This window comes from Phaethon lepturus, unplaced genomic scaffold, assembly GCF_000687285.1.
Source record: "Phaethon lepturus isolate BGI_N335 unplaced genomic scaffold, ASM68728v1 scaffold43182, whole genome shotgun sequence".
Classification (NCBI taxonomy): domain Eukaryota; kingdom Metazoa; phylum Chordata; class Aves; order Phaethontiformes; family Phaethontidae; genus Phaethon; species Phaethon lepturus.
This window is the reverse complement of record NW_010526306.1, coordinates 1-20,988: the sequence shown is the minus strand read 5'-3', so window position 1 is coordinate 20,988 and position 20,988 is coordinate 1. Positions and strand designations below refer to the sequence as shown.

The 20,988-nt window shown below is 42.4% G+C and overlaps 2 protein-coding genes across 4 annotated transcripts in view; one reads left to right on the top strand and one right to left on the bottom strand.

The window, feature by feature from the left end:
* Positions 1–11,303, top strand: part of LIN54 (lin-54 DREAM MuvB core complex component) — a 28,536-nt gene extending 17,233 nt beyond the window's left edge. For all 3 annotated transcript variants that reach the window (XM_010283025.1, XM_010283024.1, XM_010283026.1), the window contains 9 exons: positions 1,942–2,158; positions 2,912–2,985; positions 3,133–3,330; positions 5,159–5,250; positions 6,540–6,611; positions 9,052–9,154; positions 9,346–9,483; positions 10,181–10,383; positions 10,944–11,303. In XM_010283025.1, coding sequence (XP_010281327.1) covers positions 1,942–2,158; positions 2,912–2,985; positions 3,133–3,330; positions 5,159–5,250; positions 6,540–6,611; positions 9,052–9,154; positions 9,346–9,483; positions 10,181–10,383; positions 10,944–11,145 — 1,299 coding nt within the window. In that variant the 3' untranslated portion in view covers positions 11,146–11,303. The remainder of the gene's footprint in view (positions 1–1,941; positions 2,159–2,911; positions 2,986–3,132; positions 3,331–5,158; positions 5,251–6,539; positions 6,612–9,051; positions 9,155–9,345; positions 9,484–10,180; positions 10,384–10,943) is intronic.
* Positions 11,304–16,206: 4,903 nt separating this feature from the next.
* THAP9 (THAP domain containing 9) lies at positions 16,207–20,924 on the bottom strand (the record flags this gene model as incomplete). Its single annotated transcript, XM_010283027.1, has 4 exons — positions 16,207–16,238; positions 17,522–19,035; positions 19,944–20,094; positions 20,839–20,924. Coding segments are annotated over 4 exons (1,783 nt in total), but the record flags the coding sequence as incomplete, so codon positions are not given.
* Between the last annotated feature and the right edge of the window lie 64 nt (positions 20,925–20,988).

Genomic DNA, 20,988 nt, shown 5'->3' with positions numbered 1-20,988 from the left:
GACACACAGAAGAGTTCTTTGGGTGGTTCTCTCTCTTCTACCAGTGTTTCTATGCTGCTGACTAGGGCTGCTTTTCAGGTGTTTCTGAGGTTTGCAACAATGGAGTTCACATTGTTGTGGTAGAGGTCTGCGTAAGAAAGACACCATAGTCTGAGACCTACAGAATTAGAAATTATTAATTTTCTGTGTCTCATTTCTACAAAAATATCAGGGTTTTCCATAATAGCTTTGAAAAATTAATTTGCATTAATGAATGACAAGACAAAACTGACTTTTCTTACAAACAACAGTTCTTACTCTTTTCTTTTGTAATCTTAGGTGAATCTTTTTCTATCTTAATGTCTGTATTCCTGTTTTGGTAAACATAAAGGAATGCATATGAGTGTAAATAACCAGAGTGGGTATAGCAGGAACTGGACACAGTTGCATGTATAGCACGAGACCAGAGACTCAAACAGATTTTTTCAGTCTCGTCTTACCAATACAGGTGATAATTAGAATGCTGATATGGGGACACGGACACCAGGATGATTAGTTCTTTTTTCCACAGTAAAACTGGCAAAATTGTCTTTTTAAAACAGTTGTTAAAAGGTTAAGTCACTCTAATGCAGTCACCAGAAGTGACAAAACAGAGATGGCTGTGTGGTATTCATACAGAGTGCTGCTCCAAAGCTCTTTGACACAACACAGGGGTTCCACCTGTCTTTACTGGGCTCTCAAGAACATGCCCTTAGAAGAACTGTCACTTGAATCTTACAACTTTCCCAGTTGTCCTTGGATGGCAGCCACTAATTTGTGTGCTAGTGGGAACTTTGCCCATGCTGGTCCCCTGTGATAACACTTAGGCTGTGACTGTGCTTGCAGATAGTGCTTATTTTGAATTGCTCTAGGTTGTTGAGGTTTCAGTATAATTAAAAAAAAAAAAGGAATTCCAAGAAAAACACCTTCTTTTAAAAGGCTGGGCTTATGTTTCTAGTGAAATACATGCAAATTGAGGTTTCATTTGTGTAGTTACTGAAAGCTGGGGAGCTGGGAAAATGTTCTTATAAGTAGTCACATGATGCTATCAACCAAATTTAATACTAAAACTTAATGTCAAGGACAATGATACGTTTAATATTGATAGTAAAAGATACTGAGAATAAAAAGCTGATCTTCAAAACAAGTTAGATGGAAGGAAAAAAGGGAGGAATAAACCATGGGTTGAGGTTGTCAGCAAGGCTGGAAAAAGAGACTTTTATCAAACTGGTAGACTTATGTCTAAATAAAATAAACACTTGCTTGTTATCAGTTTGTAGTTTCAGAGAAATTGGAAAGATGAAGTCTTGCAAATTCCAGATGTACTGTTATTCCAGCTGTGAGGTAGCACAAGTCTGCCAAACTCCCTTTCTTTCTCCTTTTTGCTTTTTTTTCTCAATAAATTTGTTTTGTTGCTCTTCATTGTTCTTACTTCTTTCATTTCTCAGCTTGTGCCCTCTTATGTCTTCAGCAACCAGTTTATGGACTCTGTTCCATTTCCTTCTCAAGGGTTGCACAGTGATTTCTGTGTATTAATTACAAATTGTCTTAACAGGACACACTCTGTGCACACAGAGACAAATCATGCCACGGTCCAGCGTGAATAGTTATGCAAGTTCTTACCATGTGTTTTTATTAGGAATATTTCTAAGTTTGTTCATTGCTTGATTTTTGAATGCAAACAGCAATGTACTCTGTAGTCACCTGAAGTGGTTTTGGCAGACATTGTATCTGGGGAGGTGGACTGAGTCACCCTACTCATCTAAATATTGGTTTACTCTGGTGTTTTGTGTAGAGCATTGAAAATGGAACTGAGTTTGCTCTGAGCTATTGAGAGGCATTTAATCTCTTAGCATCTAAACATGCTCATGTTCTTTCTGCCTTTGTACAAATAACTTTATGTTGTCTGTGTTGGCTTAACAGGCTGTGAAATCAGCAGTGCAAACCATTACTGTAGGAGGAGTGGGTACATCTCAATTTAAGACAATTATTCCCTTGGCAACTGCACCCAATGTTCAGCAGATTCAGGTACCTGGAAGCAAGTTCCATTATGTCAGACTTGTTACTGCCACAACAGCCAATAGTTCAACCCAATCGGCCAGTCAAAATTCCAGTACAAGTACACAGCCTCTTCAACAGGGTAAGTGCTAGTGTTAAGGTATTGTCTGAAGTAAGGTTTTTTTCCTGGTTTTTTTCTTGTTTTGTAAGGATTAAAATGAGTACATAATAGAGATCTATCAAGACTGCCAGATTGTGGTGGACTCCTATAAATTTCTTCTACTGTTTTGTAGTAGTAGAAATGTGTTTGTATGTGGAAATGTTTCTCTGTGTCAAATTGCTCTGTAGTTGGGCCTGAATCCTTGGAGCATTTTAGGTTGCTTTTCCCTAGTTTACTAGCTTTATGGGTGACTCATGGCAAGTCTGAGATCCTCTATATGAAAAGTGTGAAGCCAGGACAGCCCACATCATATTGCCAAAACTCCTGCAACATAAAGATCCTTCCATGTAAAATGCTTCTGAAGTGCCAGATGTTTCTGCTGCTTTCTGTCTATGCTTTCCGGAGCTGTGGTGGAATAAAAGATTTCAAGCCAAGCTGTGGTTTTTGTATTCTCCTCTTGCCAAGGGAAACCCAGTGTCCAGAGGAGCTCTGCACCCAAGCTGGTTTTTAAGCCATTGATGTGAAACATGTGCATGCACTCTTGCACCAAATACCTGTTTACAAAGGTGTTCTTTAGACAGAAGTGTTATATGCCCTGAGTTTGGTCAGTTAATCTCAGTACATAGCTACAGTATTAAGTATCTTTGTGTTATGCGCATGTGAAAGTCTGGAGGACTGAACTGCGGATATTGAGTGAATAATGTGCATTAATGTGATGTTGTTTCTTGATACTAGCAAAGCCAGTAGTGGTGAATGCAACCCCGGTGCGGATGTCTGTTCCCATAGTGCCAGCACAGACTGTGAAACAGGTAGGCTTGATGTAAAGGCATGTTCCTGACTTACTTTGTCCAGATGGAAAAAAAGTCCAGTTTCAGCACTATAATGAAATGTTCTGTTAATAAAAGTGCATTCTGAATCAGCAAAACAGTGATTTCATAAAGACCTTTTCTCTGCAGGTGGTGCCCAAACCAATCAACCCAACTTCCCAGATAGTTACTACTAGTCAGCCCCAACAAAGACTTATTATGCCAGCCACTCCATTACCACAGATACAGCCCAACCTCACCAACCTCCCGCCTGGCACTGTACTGGCACCAGCACCTGGCACAGGAAATGTTGGGTATGCAGTCCTTCCAGCTCAGTATGTCACACAGGTATGGTGTTAACCCAGAGATAAATAAGGAAATAGTGCTGTTGTGGAACATACTGCCTTCCTCTTAAAGGTTTTTGCTCCCCAACTGTCACCTCACACTAAGGAGACAGTTTCTTTTAGGGATCCTTTGTGGAATGATGACGGCACTAAATCATGGTTACAATTAAAGCTTTATTAACAGGATTTTTTGATTAGCATAGCATAAAATTTAGCATAGCACAGGATTTCTATAAGCAGAATCAGTGTAGTACAATTTTTTAAGTAGCATAGTACAGAATTTATAATACAACTTATTTCTAATCACCTAGACTTTAACTTACAATTTCTCATCACCTAGATCCTCTGCAGATCGGGTCAGATTTCATATGTGATCTGCTTTACCAGTATAACAATCATAATCTAGACTCAAAAATCATATAAAAGAATGAGTCACTCAATCCTCAGAAGCAGATGGCAGTGGAGGCGTGTCTGGTCACCGGCACAGGTCACAGGTCTTACTGTCCAGCAGCAGTTTCGGTCCAAGTTCCTCACTTAAGACTTGTAACTGCTTGGTTTTATAGACAGTACTCTGTGTACTGTTACGCTTCCCTGTTCTGTGACAGGGTCATCACCACCACCTGGTTGTCTGGGTGCCTGAGACCTTCACGGGCAGTAAGGAAGGGAATAATCGGCCTGGTGCCCAGGAATCTCGCGACCAGTAGCGAAGGAAAGAAGAAATATGTTTGGTTTGTCTACTTGGTTCACAGGACCTTCAAGGCCTGATAATGAGGGGAAATGGAATGAATATGTGAACTGCTCAGTCACACAGAATAGCTGCTTGCATTATAAAATGGTATTAGTTATGCTGACCATGTTACCAGGGGTCAACAGCAGGCGGTACTGGTCATACCAACCCAGGTCTAGGGATTATTTTTTTGCTCTTTTCCAAGACCTGACTAATATTCAGAATGAAAAGGAGAATAAATTAAAAGTTCTCCTGAAGGCTGACCAACCAGTCTGTATAAACAAGTCTGTCAGCTCATGGCATGACTGGTACCAACCTCATTTCTGGTTCCCTTCTGGTTTTGTCACAGCTGCAGTTTGACCCTGAAGACTCTTAACTGTGTCCTTCCAGTCCAGTTCCACAAATCTTACCTTAAACTAAATAATACTGTTTATTGGACCTTTCCTCAGAGGTTCTGTGTTCCAGACACAATCTGTCCCCTTTGACCTGGCACAGTAGGTCCATATCTTGTTATATGCCAATCTGTCTTCAGAACCTGTGCGAACAGGAGAAAATGGCTGTGTGTAGGTAATACAAAAGAAGGTAGCCCAAAACAGTGTCATTTGGCAGATTCTGATGAGGTTTTGTTTTTTTAATGTGAAAACATACGCTGTGGGTCCAGGTATACAGAGAAGTTGGAATGTAAATCATTTTACTTGCTTTTATTTAATTCCGTAATAGCTGGCTTGTATATTAAGGAAGCTACTAAAGTAATTTGTGCAGGAAGTGATCCTGCTCTATTCGGGACAGGATTGCTTAGGAAAAGAAGGGGGGAAATGAGCATGTTTTTAGGAGCTGGAACTGTTTGTAGTCTGAATATTTCTGCGTGTAATCTCTGTGTTTTCTGTATGTCTGTAGATGCTAATAGAGAACAAAAATGTAATCTAAAATAACGTTTTTATGCTAAGTATGGAGGCAGGAGGTTGCTGCCTTGTCTACAAATGCCTAAAACTGTGCTTACAAACGTATTATTCTTATAACAATATCTTGAAAGCTAATTAAAAGACTAGCTACACATCCTCTTGTGTATACTATATTTTATGAGTTAACCTTTTTGTTTTGTTAGCTACAACAATCATCATATGTATCTATAGCAAGCAACACTGGCTTTACAGGGACATCTAGTACCCAGTCCCAAGCACGGCTACCATTCAATGGGTGAGTGTTTTGCGGTGGGGGAAAGAACCACCACCACCAAAAAAAAACCAAACCAAAAAAACCCAAACCAAACAGTCTGAACGAGCTTATGAATGAGCGTCTTCTTTCAGTCCCATTATAAGGAAGGGTAGGAGCTGAGGTGTTGGGGTTTGATTTGGGGGATTTTCCAAGAAAATCAAGTATACTGTGGTGTGGTAATTACCTCTGGCTAAAACCCATGGATCTGTCTGACAATTGAGCTGGTCTCTTGATCAAAGCTGTGTTTTCCTTTCTGTTTTTGAACTCATGTAATAGAAAGTTAACCTGAAAGCTCCTTGTTGCTCATTCTTCATTTTGCATCAGCAGCTGGGAGCTGCAGGCCTCCATTATTTCTCAGCATTGCTGGAAAGAGGTGCTGGACAATATCGGAGCTAGATGCTTAGCCCATGCAAAAATCCAGCCAAACAGCAAAATGGGACTAAAGCCCAAAATGGATCCTGATAGGAGGCTTTGGGGTTTTTTTTCAGTCTTGTATTTTTCCTTGAAGGATGAAAATAATGGCTAACACATGTATTACTTTCCCTTTGCCAATCCAGCAGGCTTAGCTGTTTTGCACAGTTCTTCTGTGTTATTGTTTGCTGGAAATTGTAAATGCCAGGATGCTTTTTGTTGCTGCAGCCTTAACAGATGCAAACTAATCCCAAATCCAGATGCAGCTATTCAAACAAATGGGTTTGCTTTAATCTTCCTGGTATTACATGCAGAAATTGCTGGATAGGGATGGAACGAATCTCATCAAAGGCGATTAGTAACACAAAATCTGAGTTTTAAGAGCAGTTAAAGACTGTCTGATATAAAATGTATCTATAAACTGAATACCGTGTTTTGGCATGCTTTCCCATTATTCCAGAGCTTTCTTTTTTAATTTCAGCTAGAACAAAAGGAAAGGCACAATCATGTTGCATGAACCTTCATTGCATCTAGTCCCTCTGCACAGGTTCTGGGGAAGTTTTCCCTGATTCCACTTTTCAGTTATGAGGCTTCCTCTAGCTTTAAGCCTCATTTCTACTTCAGGCAAGCAACCAGATTTGCAGCAAATAAACCAGCTCTTTCTGGGTTGAAAAGGCACTATATAAAGACACTATATATAATGGTTACTTAAATGCAGTCAGCCAAAAACCTAATGGAAGGGGAATATAAAGATTTTTTTTTTTTTTAATTTTTATTATGAGCTATTTACTTGAATTTAAAATAGGAAGAAACTGATAAAACAGTGTGCATGTATATAACTGCACTTTTTCCTCCCACAGAATAATTTCTTCTGAATCTGCAAACCGCCCAAGGAAGCCTTGCAATTGTACTAAGTCTCTATGTTTGAAATTGTAAGTACAGCTTGGTTTTGTCTGTTTTTTTAAGCCTTATTTTTTACACCACAAATTTATGTCAAGTATCAGAATATAATGCTTTTAAATATGTCAGAAATATTATGTCATCTAGACATAATTTAAGGTTGCTGTTGATATTGGTGGAGATGTTGCAGTGCCTGTGTAATTTTGCAGCTCCTGTGACCTATATGGACCCTAACATTTTAGAAATTTCTAACTTGGCAGCCTTGTTGCGTGGTGGAGCCAATTCCATTCAGCAGCTGTAGTTGTGGTGTTGTTGCTATGAGTGAAAAGACATGCTATGGCATCATCAGTGGGTATCTACTATACTTTGGTGAAGTGCATCAGTACTACCATGCTGTATCAAGTACTTCAGAAAAATTTGGTTCTGTATCTTTTCTTAAATGACTGAACAGACAAGTGATTCTTCACTATTAGGTCTGAGTCTTGCTCATCCTCATGAGATATTTTGCTATTCCATTCAGTAAGCATTTTAAGGTGAGGAGATGCTAAGTTTCCGTAACTTGAGGCAAAGACAGTTTACAGGTTTTTGGGACAGTAACAGGAAGAGATACTGAAACTAATCTGTGGTTCCCTGAATCCTAGAAGAGGAAATTGGTGGTGTGTGAAATTTGATGGGTGTGCCCCTACATCAAAGGGAAAATGATGCAACAGTATCTGAACCCAAGTTAAGAAGTGTGTTTAAACTTTTCAGCTTGTATTTCTTTTTGTGTAATGCACCCCACCTCTGTGAGGTATGCCCTGTGCTTCCTAATCTCAAAATTCTGTTGCACTGAAGACATAGTAAATGCAAAGATGTGTAGCTGTGTTTTCAGATGTTTTACAAAATACATGACTGACTGTATGAACATACATGCCAAATATGTGTTCAATGCTTAGGGTTTTCAACTTACTTTAGTCTTTGGCATCTGAATGCTCTAGAAATTCCGGGAGAATAATGGCATTGCTGATGATGCTTTGCACCTTTAGAATGCTGTTTGGAAACAAACTTTTGTTGTAAATTATTGTAGTTATATCTTTAAGTGACTGGACATTGGTGCAGAGCAAATGGCTAATTCACTCTGGCAAAGGTGCCGTCTCCCTAGTAAAACTTTTTCCCATCTGGAAGGAGAGCTGCTTTTTCCCAAATGAATGTTGAAGGTAGGGACATAGCCTATTCTACAAAGAAGAGAACTCGGAGAAGTTATTTGCTCACTGATGCTCTGGGTTGATGCTGGCACTGTTTGTTTTAGAAACCAGGACCATTCCATTACTGAATTTTAAACAGGACAGAAGGAAGAACTATTACAGGTTGTAAAAGATTTTTTATGTAGTTTATCCCTGGCACAATTCAGGATGCTAAAAATCACCAAAATGCAATTCAACCAAGTGAAAGGTTGTAGTGGACTCCAGGGCAACCCTAATCTGGTTCTTGTAGTGTTACCCTGGGCAAGCCACAGGAAGCCAGTTTTGCAAGGGGTTTAGGCTCCTAAAAATGAACATATGCTCCCAGCAGGATGTGAAAAGCAACTGAGGAGGATCAGCAGTTTCCATCAGCTATAGCTGGAGGTGGTACTGGAAGCACTGAAACATGCCAGAGTTTGTTGTGGCCCAAAGCCACGTTTGAGCTGGGAGTAAATGTGGTGCTTCCATGTATCAGATCGGTGGGATGGTGAGATCTTGCTTTTTGGTAGGAGGTAGCAGAGGTACATAAGAGGCATGACAATGTGATTGGCTTTTCCTGTCAATGTTTTGCTGCTTTTTATTCACATACTTTTCCCTTTAAAGTCTCTGGTAACTACAGCTTTATCCTCATTCAGATCATTTCCCTAGTTACCTGTGCTTCAAAGCCTGAGGTGTAGCACTTGTTATTCCTTTTTTGTTCTTCCATCCCTGCTTTGGTGAACTCTGCCTCAGTTCACAGCTGCAAACAGCTTATGGGCAAAACTTAACAAAAAAAGGCTCCTTGCTGTGTTACTCAGTTTGCCTGTTGATTGGCACTCGAATTGTTTGTCTTTTTGTTAAAGCTGTATGAGAGCTCCTGAAGGCTCATTTGAACTGGTTGGGTCAGGAACTGGCTGTGAGGTGGCTGTGGCAGGATGGCCCTCAATATGTGGGTCAGTCACCCACGAGTCACCCTAGAAAAAAGTCTCATTAGCTTCTCTTGCTGTGATGGAGACCTCTGCTATGTGAACATCAGCTCAGACTGACACCCTTGAGCTATACCTGTGTCTTCAGGCAGCAACTAGATCTGCATTAGAGGATTTAGGCCTTGCAATGAGGCTGATACCCCTTGTACACGTGGAGTTGAGCATAGGGTGACCCTTACCCTTATTTGTGCATGTGTATATCACTAGACTGGGATCAGTACTGCCATCAGTACTGATACCACTGTAATGGTCATGTTTACAAAAGCCTTCTGCATCTTCTGTTTCAGGTATTGTGATTGTTTTGCAAATGGTGAATTCTGCAATAACTGCAACTGTACAAATTGTTATAACAACCTGGACCATGAAAATGATAGGCAAAAAGCAATAAAGGTGAGGAGCCTCTTCCCTGGCCCCTGGGATGAAAGCCACTTAGCTTGTATCTTCTGAAGCTACGGGCAGGGCAGAGTGGGTTTATAATGCCCTGATCTCCTCCCACATGTGCAAGGCTTAAGTTCTTTTATTGCGCCTCTAAATTCTGCTCCCTGAATGCAGTGACTGACCCTTTGGGTCTGCATTGACAGGCCTGCCTTGACAGAAACCCTGAAGCCTTCAAGCCCAAAATAGGGAAAGGAAAGGAAGGAGAATCGGATCGGAGACACAGCAAAGGCTGTAACTGTAAACGCTCGGGATGTCTCAAAAACTACTGTGAATGTTATGAGGTACGAAGCATTATCTCATCTTAAAGATACTGACTTTTTCCCTTTAGTGCTGCAACTTCTCTGATTTGCTTTGTCTCTTCTTTGCATTGCTATAATGTTTTCTCTTCTATTATTTTCTATTACTGTAATGTTATCTCTTCTTCCAGCACTTTCCATGTAGAAAGCCATGTATATGGCAAAATTCATCACTTCTGTGGTCTAAGTTTAATTTTAAACCATGTAGCAACTTTGAACTTAGGCTTGGATTTGTCCTTTACTGAAGAGCAGTATTTCCTAAAGAAATCTACTGCACCAAATCTGTAGGAGGAGTTGAAGCAGCATCCCACAGACACTCTGGGATAGAACACGTCTGTGGAAGAAAAAAGCAAAAGTTGTTGTTGCATCAGCTAACTGATCAGTCTAGATGTAAAGACAGTGGCAGACTGACATCTCTTGTAGCTCAACCATCTAAATTCCACCAGCAACAATGGTTTGAAGAAAGGGATGAGTGGGAACCCATTGATATGCCTTTGATTCAAGTATCCATTCTGGGAAGGCATCTCAGATTGAGGTGAAAATTTGGAGATAAAACTACTATGTGGGGGTTTCTTCTAGTGGCTAATTGGTAAGAGATTAAAACACGTTCTCGTTTTCATTGTGGCTTATCATAAAGGGAGTCAAGATTGCAACAGGTTTCTCATGTTTTGTTTTCTTTCAGGCAAAAATCATGTGTTCTTCCATATGCAAATGCATTGGCTGTAAAAATTTTGAAGAAAGTCCAGAGCGAAAGACATTGATGCATTTAGCAGATGCTGCAGAAGTTAGGGTCCAGCAGCAGACCGCTGCAAAGACCAAGTTATCTTCCCAGATCTCTGATCTGCTGACAAGGCCAACACCAGCACTGAGCAGTGGTGGTGGGAAGTAAGTTAATGCAGCACCCCATTTCAGTTGCTTCTAACGTGTTTCTTCTGATGTATGACAGGTATGTTGCTGTCATCTTTGAGTGTTATCTGTGTAAGCTGTAGAAGCAAGAGCACTCAGATGAAGGGAGCTTTTTGTTCACACAACGATGCTTTCTGTGGAACCTATGGTATGCCAAGCTTAGCTCTGTTCAAGCACATAACTAAGCGTTGTCTTCTCATAGTTGCTTATGTGCAACAGAAAGCATGACGTCCAAGTGTTCCATTTACTGGGAAGATGTAATCCTTGAGCTGCCCTTATAGTAAAAGCTGGAGAATTGTTCTATGTACCTGGGTATTTCAAAATGTACATCAGTGAAGGGAGGCACCAAAGCACAATGGCCCACCAGTTCATTTGGCTGTAGCTGTGTCTTATTCACTCCCTGTTGGTAGTCTAAAGGCTCTTGGAAGCAATGGAGCAGCTGAAATCTCATCAGTCCTTGTACTAAAAAGTTGCCTAGCCCTGGAATTAGGTGCATTGTGTGTTTTTGCTGATAGTGAGTGGATATTTCTTTGTTTCAGGCTGCCCTTTACGTTTGTGACAAAGGAGGTAGCTGATGCAACCTGCGAATGCCTTCTCGCACAGGCAGAGCAAGCAGAGAAGATGGGCAAGTCAAAAGCTGCAGCAGAGCGCATGATCCTGGAAGAGTTTGGACGCTGTTTGATGAGAGTTATTAACTCTGCAGGGAAGTCAAAAAGTGACCCTTGTGCCATGAACTGCTGACTCGTGCACATGAGCCACAACAAAGCGGACTGAACAGAACACTTAAGGCACAGGGACACTTTGGTTTGGTGTAGAGGATTTAATAATATTTGTTAATTTGGTGCTTGTTGTTAATTGACTTGCATAAGACTGAAACAAGAAGATCTTTTATAACAAGATGTAGAGCCTTTTAAATCTTAGCAAAATCCTCTTCTACTTAAGAAAATGCCTAAAGGTCAATTCTTCTTCCCAATGTACAGCTTTTACCTTGGGTTTCTTAAAAATTAGATGTGTTCTCCCCTCTCCCCCAGAATAATTGCCTGAAGGGCATATATAAATTATTATAATATATATTATTTACAGTGTATGGAGTTGCATCACTTTGTGCATACAGGAAAACACGGGTGATGTCAACAGCCAGGTGACACTTTTGGCAACAGGCCCGTAATAAGGAAGTATCAGTGTATTCAAGATAGTTCTGAAAGGAAGTGTGTAAAAATGAGTATCTAAATGGGAGGTAGCAGTTGTATTTAGCACCTGAAACAGTATGTCTCTTTAGTGCATGGAGCACTGTGAAATAGATGGGTTGCTTGCGGACTTAGCATTGGGCAAGTGGTGGAGAATCTTGCTGGAGCAGGGCCCAAGGCGTTTAGAGGCAAATGGAATTAATGGGAGTTTTTTGATAGGAATGTGGCTGAGAGCTCAGATGTTTCTTAAGCTGGAATTGGAAGGCTAAGACAGTGACCTGTTCTCAAAAGTGAGGAAGAGTAGCCATGCCACAATGCTGGACTGTCTGCCCAGTGTACAGGGTTACCTAAGCGTGCAGCAGATGGATGCTGTTGCTTAGGTGAAGCTTGCTTTTTCAGAGGTCTGCAGCACCCTAATCCCTCACTGGAAGTAAGGCTGTGCAGTCTATTGTGTTTTCTAGGATCGAGCTGTAACCCTGGAAAAGTGTTTTAAGTCTGAGAAGCTGAGTTCGCTTGAGACAGTGGAACCATAGTTGTCTTAATAAGGACTTGAGACAATCTGCATCTAAATCAACTTGCAAATGCAGGTAGGGATCATGTTCAGCCTGGTTGTGGGTCTTCAGGATACTGCTTCTCTATTTTGGAAATTTACTTGGTGTAAGGGGTTTTTTTTTAGTGTTGTTCAGAATGACTGTGAGAGCTGTGATCAGAGAGCGCACTAGCACGGAATCATGATTGCTACAAAAACAGACAGATGGATTCTTTTACACAAAGCAGCGGGGACAGGGGGAATCAACTAGAGCTGTGTATAGACTTGGGCAGGGCAGTTTTTCAGTATTTGTTACAGGCAATCTCAGATCACATTTTTGATAGTGGGACATATTTGCAAAATTAACCTGGTAGGTTACTTACCTGCCATGGATGTCAATAAGCATGTTTAATCACTGACATTTTTATTACCTGTCTTACTGCAGCCTGAGCTAGCTAGGTTTTTCCAAAAGGGATTTTGTATTCCTCATGTAAAATTGTAAATATAGGGAAATGCAGCAGAGCTCTTCCTCCAAGTTTTCTAGCAGGGCCGGGCTGGGGAAAGGTAGAAGCTAGACAAACCAGCAGCAGAGCTAAGTGCCTACATGTGTGACGGCAATAGGATGAGAGGATGCCTCTACTCCTGTCTTCATCCCACGGTCCTGTGCACTGAGCAGAAGGCCCTTTCTCCTTGACACTTCTCTGGTGCCTCTGTGAAATGCCTTGGGGGTGTGAAGGGCCTGGGAGATGGCCAGCAGTGGTGGCAGGCCCAGTGAGTGGTCAGTGCAGACAAGGTTTGACCTGCTAGTCACTCTCTGAAGGTCCTGTCTGCTATTAACATCTCCCTGACCATAAATAACAAGTATATTTGTGTAAATCTTTGAAAAGGGAGTCCACCTCTCATGTAAGTAAATGCCATTTTTTTCATAATTAGGACTTGGATTTACTAAAAAAAAAAATCAGTGCAGTAACTTTACATGTAGATAGTGCGGATATTCAGTTTACTTCTAGTGACCTAATATAGTATGTCCAGTAAGATTTGTATAAATGTAAATTAGTGTAAGTGAATAAAGTAATACTTACGTTATTTTTCAAACAGATTGCAATATGCCTTCTTTTGTTTAGACTTCAATCCATGTTAATTTTGTATATATTCCATGTCTTACTATAAATTGCACCTTTTGTGATGTGTATTTATATACAGTGTGCAAAAACACTTGTGAAATTTAGATTACAGTTGTAATTATGTATGATGGCATTGCTTGAGAATATTTTGCTTGTAAAGACTTTGAAGGTGCAATCAAAAGCTCTTAGTTCTTCTATTTTGTTTTGAACAAGCTTTCTCAAAATTAAGCTTGGATTCCTCTCTCCTCTCTCCCTGGAGTAGAATGTGTGAATTGGTTTTTGTACTTCCTTAGCCATTTGCATCAAACTGCTGGACGAGATTTACAGTCAAGTTCATCCAGTTAGATAAAAATAATTGGGAATGGGGCAAGGGTTCATTTTCTAGTTCTGTTTACATCTGAAAGTAGAAAAATTAAATTTATATTTACTAGACCTATTCAAAGAATACACTTTTCTATATTGTACAAATAAAACAGTCAGATAAATCACAAAGAAAAATAAACATTTATACTATTCTGTAAATACGAATTTTTTTTTTTTTTTACTCCTTCAGCACTGACAAATATACACAGAAGATTTTCACTGAAATATCAGAATAAATCTATTAACACTAGGCCCACTTCTGATGCAAGTACTGGCTTGGATTTTCAATATGAGATCGAATCCTATCAGAGATAAACCCTTGGTTACTGGTGTACTGTCCACGCATAGCAATTTATGGCACATTGTGGCACAGTTCATAAAGATCCAAATGTGTCAACCAAGCCAGCTCCAGGTAGTTGAGCCCATGTGATAATTTCTTTTAAACTCTTTAATGAGAAAGCATAGTTTTTTCACACGCACTGGCTGGACAAGAGTTAGGCTCAGACTGAGCAGAAAGATGTGCAAGTCCATTCTGCAGCATCTTTGAGGACAGCAGGGTGCTACATAGAGCTCATGGAGGACCCTGGGCAAAAATTTGAGGCAAAGCTTTGTCAAGAGCCTTAGACTGTTTGTTATCATGCAAGGCACTGTTTTCTTGTGGCATTTGTGTCTTTAGTTTGTCTCTTGGGGAGGAAGTTTGTGAGCAGCTCTTGCAAAGCTGTATTACTCAGTTGCATTAAGGAATACAAGTCAGTTAAGAGAGCTTGTGGTTTGTTTCTGCAAAGTAAAACCTGGTTTTATTTTTGTGCATCCAATTTCTACGTTCATCTCTCTTTAGCAGCTTGGTAAACATAGTACATGATCAATGCTTAGGGATTCTTAGGAGCATTGTTAGGATACTGAATGAATGGAAGATGTTACTGGACTGAGCTTTTCACTCCTAGCACACTAGCTGCCCCGAGAGAAAGCTTACTGTTGGTTACTTTAGGCTGCAGTAGAGGACTGAAAGAAGCAATGAGGTGCTCAAAGTGACTTAGGGGTGGGTTTGTATGGACCTTACGCAGGGCATCATGCTAGCAAGAGTGAGGGTGTTTCAGACAGAAATGGTGAATGTCTGAACAAGGAGTTGCTGGGAAGAGAAAGCAGTGTCCAAAAGACACTGTGGGAAAAGGAGTGGTGCAGAAAATCACTTGGTCTCAAGTGTGGAGTTATAAGTGATGAAAAATTCCAATGAAACCTGACAGTTCTTGCAGTGTGAGTACAGCCAGCAGTATCTCTGGTGGGCAACAGCAGGTCTGTATTTTTGGAAAATAATGGCAATTGGTACAGGGTTCCTGTAACAACTGTCAAGCTTTTTTATAATATTGGGTAGCTTTGTTAATGAGAGAACTGCCACACTTTTTTCTAATAATGTGCTTTTTGCTCAAACATTATCCTACCAAGCCCTCTAAGACTTCCCTCAACATCTCTTGAAAACCTCAGTCACCAATATTTCAGTGAATTACAAATGGATGTGTGAACTGTGGTGGTCATGGGTACGGGTAGGCCAGCCACAGGAATGCACAGAGCCTGACGTCAGCCTATATGTGCAGCGGTCTCGGGCTCAGTGCACCGATCGGCAGCGACTGCACAAAACCCATGAGCAATTCTGAGGTTGGGAAGTCCTGTGTGCAGCACGCCTGCCATGTTCACAACTTCACCCCAGCTTTTGTACATCTTTGTGCAAAAGCTTTCCATTCAGGAGGAGGCTCAGTATGAATTGAGCAAGACAAACTCCCTCAGATGTAAACAGGAACTGGCAGCAGGCTTTATGTTCAGCCAAAAAAAAATGCACAGTGAGTTAGTGCCTGTTCCCTATGGCTCAGCTCAGATTGGGGCTGGAAGTCTAGGCAATGCAAATTTTACAACATTACGTGAGCGCAACCAATCTACCACTGGGATTTCAGCAGCATTTTTCCAGTTGTCCTAAAAATTGCATATATATGGGTGGGAAATAGTTTCCTGCAGAGTCTCTTGTTGCTGGAATGGCTCCATGGCAATGACAGCTTCAACATGTTTTTTTGCGTAGGTAATTGGACTGGGGAAAAAAAAAGTCTAGAGGCTTTGGTTTGCTGCTCCTAGCAGAGAACACATGAAGTTCTGCCGTACTACTTCTCTCAGAGGTTGAGGAATTGCATGCAGGAGCTCTGTTCCCACTGTGAGTAGGACTAAGCGGAGGAGGAAGAACCCAAACCACCCAGGGACAATTTCATCAAGTCACTGGTAGGCAGAATAGCACCTTGAAAATATTCCTGCCCTGGGACATGGTGGATCACCATTTTCATACCATCTCTAACATGCAGCTCAAAAGTAACTGAACAGCCAGAGTTTTGTGAGAAGTAGTTGCCTTCCATCTCTATGGATGCAACTGCTGTTCTGCACGGCAAAGCTAAGCCATTGAGCAGCAGTTATATGAAACTTTGCTATTTCAGGTAAAGCACTGCATACCAAGGCAGCTTACTTGCCATAGAAATGAACTGACTGAAGAAGCCTGTCCTACTTGGTGGCATCAAATCTATGATTCAAGTAATCAGGGGAAACATCTGAAAAGGAGACTGCCTCATGCCTTGGGCTGCAGGACACCTGCCAACTCTGGGAGGAAGGGAATGTGTAATGGGACCTGAAAAGCTTGCCCAGCTACAGCACCAGTGCTGGTGCCTGGGGTTCCTGCCCAGAGGGTACGGTGTCAGTGCCCCTGGGTGCTGCTGGGCACAACAGCTTGTCCCCAGCCTCAGCACTGCCCTCCCACCATCATGGACAACAGCCTCTCTGCTTAGCATCCACTACCTCACATGTAAAACATGGGGCTTTAGGGGTGCAGTTTGATTTTTGTAGTCCTGCCTCCAGGGGATCTAGACTGAAACAGCTTGTTTAGCTGTTTGATGAGACATGGAGTAGAGATTATAGAACTCGTGTACAACTTGAGTGTCACTTTCTTTTCACATCTTTATTTTCTTTCAGTAAAAGCTCTGCAACCTTTCTTGCCTCAGCTTTTTTAAAGCAGATCTGCTTTGGTGAAATCAAATCACCAGCACACATGATGCCACCAACCATATGGAAGATGCCTCAACTTCCTCTTGGCAAGAGTACTCACAGCACTAAGCCACCCAGCATCTCCAGGGGACACTCTGCAGTGTCCCCTACCACTTTCCCAGGCATCCTGAGCAACCATTGCTCATCCTGATCTGCCATGCGAGTCTCATGAAATATGTGGCTGCTTTGCAGGATTGCTAGATGGAACACAGCATCAGATGAACTTCTTGCTTTGCTCAGACAAACTGAGTGGCTCAACACATCACTGCTTATCAACACCAGTTTTGCTGGCAAAATCATATGAAGACACCACATCATTTCCTTGCATGTGTTGCCTTGAACTGTCTATTACTGAGCCTCATAAGGGACAGCCATCCTTGGAACAGCAATGAGTACTCATGACCCTGCATGGGTTTGGCTTGACTGACAGCTACCCAGTGGTGATGGAAACAAATGTTTACCCTTCAGTATCTTCAGTCTGTGCCTTCCACAATGGTATTCCAAGTTCAGGTGTTTGGCATGGTTTATTCTGATGTTTAGGTAACATCGTGTTATTTCCTTTACTAAGATTGTGTAGTGATTGTTGATGCACAACTCTCTATCAAATAAATGGTTTGTGAGGGTGGGGAAGAGGGGATTTTCTCCCAGAAGCTCCTGGAAGACTTTCTGTTCTAGAGACAAATGCCATAGCTTGGTGTTTTTGTTAGAGTCTTCTACTTTGCCATACCTGTTTAGGACTTGTTCCAAAATGCTTGTTATGTGGTACACACTTGCTGAGGGCAGACTCACTCCACCTAACTTTTTTATGTAGAGCACTGACCCACATCTTAGCCTGCTCTCACCTGACTCAAACAGGGAAGCAAGACAAGCCTCGCATTGCAAGTCAGAGGCTAATTGCTCAGCAACAATGCCTGCAGCACAAGTAACACTCTGTGCATACAGTGATAGGTCTGTCAGCGCGTTACTCAGTGCAGAGCCATGCAAAAGAAGGCCTGCACAACAGGGGTACTCTGTTGCCAGTGTCCTCCCACAACCTGGGTTAATCTGAGCACGAATGCTGCCAAGGGTCAGATCTCTCCTACGAGACAGAGATATGTCCAAGGAGCTCATAGTGCCAGAGATACCACTATGTGGTGAGACTGGTGCGAGGCTACAGCTGGCCAGCAGTTTGTGATAAGCAGCCCGGAACACAGTGCAAGTGGGGCTCCCACTACTGCCGCAGGCTTGCTTGAGGGCCCCGAGGAACAGCTCGAGTGGGTCAAGGGTCAAGGCGGAGGCCAGGATGTGGTGGGAAGGAGTGCCTTCTGGACACACATAGTTGACGTAAAGCCACTTGAGGCTTTCAACATTGAACAAGAAACTCAGAAATCCTAGTTTGCGTTTGCTCCTAATAATGTATCTCCCCATCGAATCTGTTAAGGTGATGAAGAAGCTCTTGGCCTCATTAAAGAGCTGGCTTATTTTGGTGTAATTTCCAGCTAGCAAAGGCCCCTTCAGTCCCCTTCTGTAGGGGCCTCTGCCATGAAATATGTCGCACAGATGGCTCATAAAACGCACAAACCTGACTGTACCACTGCAGTTCTGGAATGAGGCCAGGCCCAGCTTCTGAAGGTGTTCCAGCGCATCAGCAACACCCTCGCTGAACAACATGGTGGCAAGGTTGACCTTCAGGTGGTAACTCTCACTGCCAGGTCTGCCTGACTTGGGACTGCATGGCTCTAACACCCTCTGCTCCCGTAAAGCTGCCAGCTCCACCACATGCTGCCACTGCACAGTGTCACTGAGACACTCAATCTTCCGGAAGCACTGCAGAGCATTCCTTATCAGCTGGAGTGCATGGCAAATGTCGAAGAAGTACGTGATGCTGTGAGCAGAGCCAGGTGGATGCTGGAAAGTGCACTGGATCCTTTCAGGATCTAACCTGATCCCCAGAGCTCTGGCGGTCTCAGCACCACGAGCGGTGGTGCCTGACGTCACAGCCAGCACTGTGATGCTGATGTTGTTCAGCTTAGTGATGGTCTGACGAAGCAGCTGAGCAAGTAAGTGGCCGGTCATACTGTTCACGAAGAAGTAGCCAAGTGGAGCTGTCCAGGGACTTGAGACGCCAACTGCCATGAGGATTATCGCTTCTGAGGCCAGTGGAGCTTCGTCAGCATCAAGGACACCTGCTCCCAAGTCAACAAAGCCTGTCAGGCTCTGGGTCTGAGGGTCCCACTCCTGCTGCTTCTGTAGGGACATTTCTTGTACCATCAGGGCACAGTAGCGGTAGGCCTGTTCCCCTCTCTCCACCTTTTCCTGAAGGTCGAGAAAAATTGCATTGCTGAAGCCTGCAGCAGCCTCATTGTTAGACAGCCAACTGGAAAAAAAGGGAGGATACAATCAGGAGACTTGATTCTGAGAAAACTGAAAGAACAGTCAGCACCTTTTACCACTTACAACATGGTCAGCCATGTCCAGAGCTGCAGAGCAGGCTAAGACACCAGAGTATAAAGCAAGCAGCCCTGCCTTTCTCAATACACAGTCTGAGTTTCTTTTCTTACACCCTAGTGATGGGAAGTAACAAAACAGCTTCCTGCTTCTCCAATGTATAGGAGATCAGGACAACAGGCAAAAAAACCCCAAAAAACTAAACCAAACACAGAAGTGCAAATCAGGCTATGCAGAGGGCCAGCAACACCAGGCTGCTCTCCTTCCCAACTGGCTTTTTCTACACTGTACATCTTAATCCAGTTTAGAAGATGTGAAAGCCTTGGCAGCCCATGTAGAATGCTCGGTTCACTACCTCCTGGCACTTCTTCGAGAACATTCTTTGGAGGAAGCTGTGTGAAACCCCCACAGGCTGGCATGGACACAGTGTGTGTCTCTTGGGCATCCTCAAACTGCACATGTGCCAGTGTGGTAAAGCACCTCTGCTTTTTTGTATTCCTCCTTCCTCCCCAGTGAACAGTAAAACACATATAGACTCTACAGAAGCTGAGGCCCTGTACTCCTCTGTGAATACTTAGCAAACTCCACAACTATCCTAAAATTGTTGATATGAGGAATGTGTAATTCTCATGCTGTGACCCACATGCACGAAAACTACCAGATCTCTGAGATGAGGGGTATCAGTATTTCTTGTCATTTGCTTCCCACTCCACCTCTGTTACTAAAACAAAGCACGGAAAAACTACTGCTGAATGTTTTCAGGACAGATCTGTTACACCTATTTCTACATGAGTACCTGGAAACACATTCAGAATAAATGAATTAATAGAAACTTGCTTTGTCAGGCTGTAAGGATGAGGGAGGGGCAAAATCTTCCGTAGATAATCATAGGCCTTAACATGGTAGAGGTGGAGAATACAAGCAAATTGCCTCATTTCTGGTGAGTATTCTGACATCTGCCTCCAGCTGTGCAACTCACAAGGCAAATCTGCTTAAAAAAAAAAAACAGGAGGTCAGATTTAATGAAGCAAATAAATAGCTGATAACTTAACAGAGGGATGCATAAAACAAACACATTGCAGAATACAAGGCAACAGGGAGACCTCCGGAGCCACTGGGTCCTGAAGTCTGGTGTGAAGTGTACAACTCAGTAACACTATTACTGTGCCTCACCTCTCCAGGGCCAGGCAGTGGCCAGGTCCACAACACATCTTTTCCCCTCTTTTCCTATCTAATGTCATCCACAGCTTTGAGTAAAGACTGTATCTTAAATGCAGCTGCTTAAAAATAGACATAACAGGAGAGAAGCCATTAACTTACAGTTGACTCAGCAATTTGAAATGGCTTCTTTGGGTTATATTATCAATGTTAACAGAGCTCACTCCTGGACAGCACAAAAGACAAGGTTTTCCTAGTTAAATATACTCTATTCTTGAGTCATCCATCAGCTGAATAATGGCACGGTTTGATCTAACAGTCTTGGTTATAGGTCTGACCTAAGCACTATAGCCAGCCTCAAGTAATTGAATTTTTCAGGGAAATTTTAATGTTTTGCAGGATTGGTTGTTGCTTTTGGACCTACAAATCGCAAAGCCTTTGTGCTATAGCATTGGACCTAGAAGTCCAACAATCTGGGATTACCGGTATCACAAAGTCAAACAAACACATAAAACTGACGCAAGGGAGTACAGAACCTGAAGCACTCTGCCTTAACAAACGCCCCCAGCAGTACCTGAAAACTGGGCCTGCAGCAAACTCACGGTTTCCTCAGAAAGCTGCTGCTTCTCCACCAGCTCCCGGAGGATGTTCGCCACCGTTCTGGGCCGGTGCGCGGGGGAGCATCGCCCGGCCGCAGGGAGCTCCTGCTGCCGCGGGGCCTCCA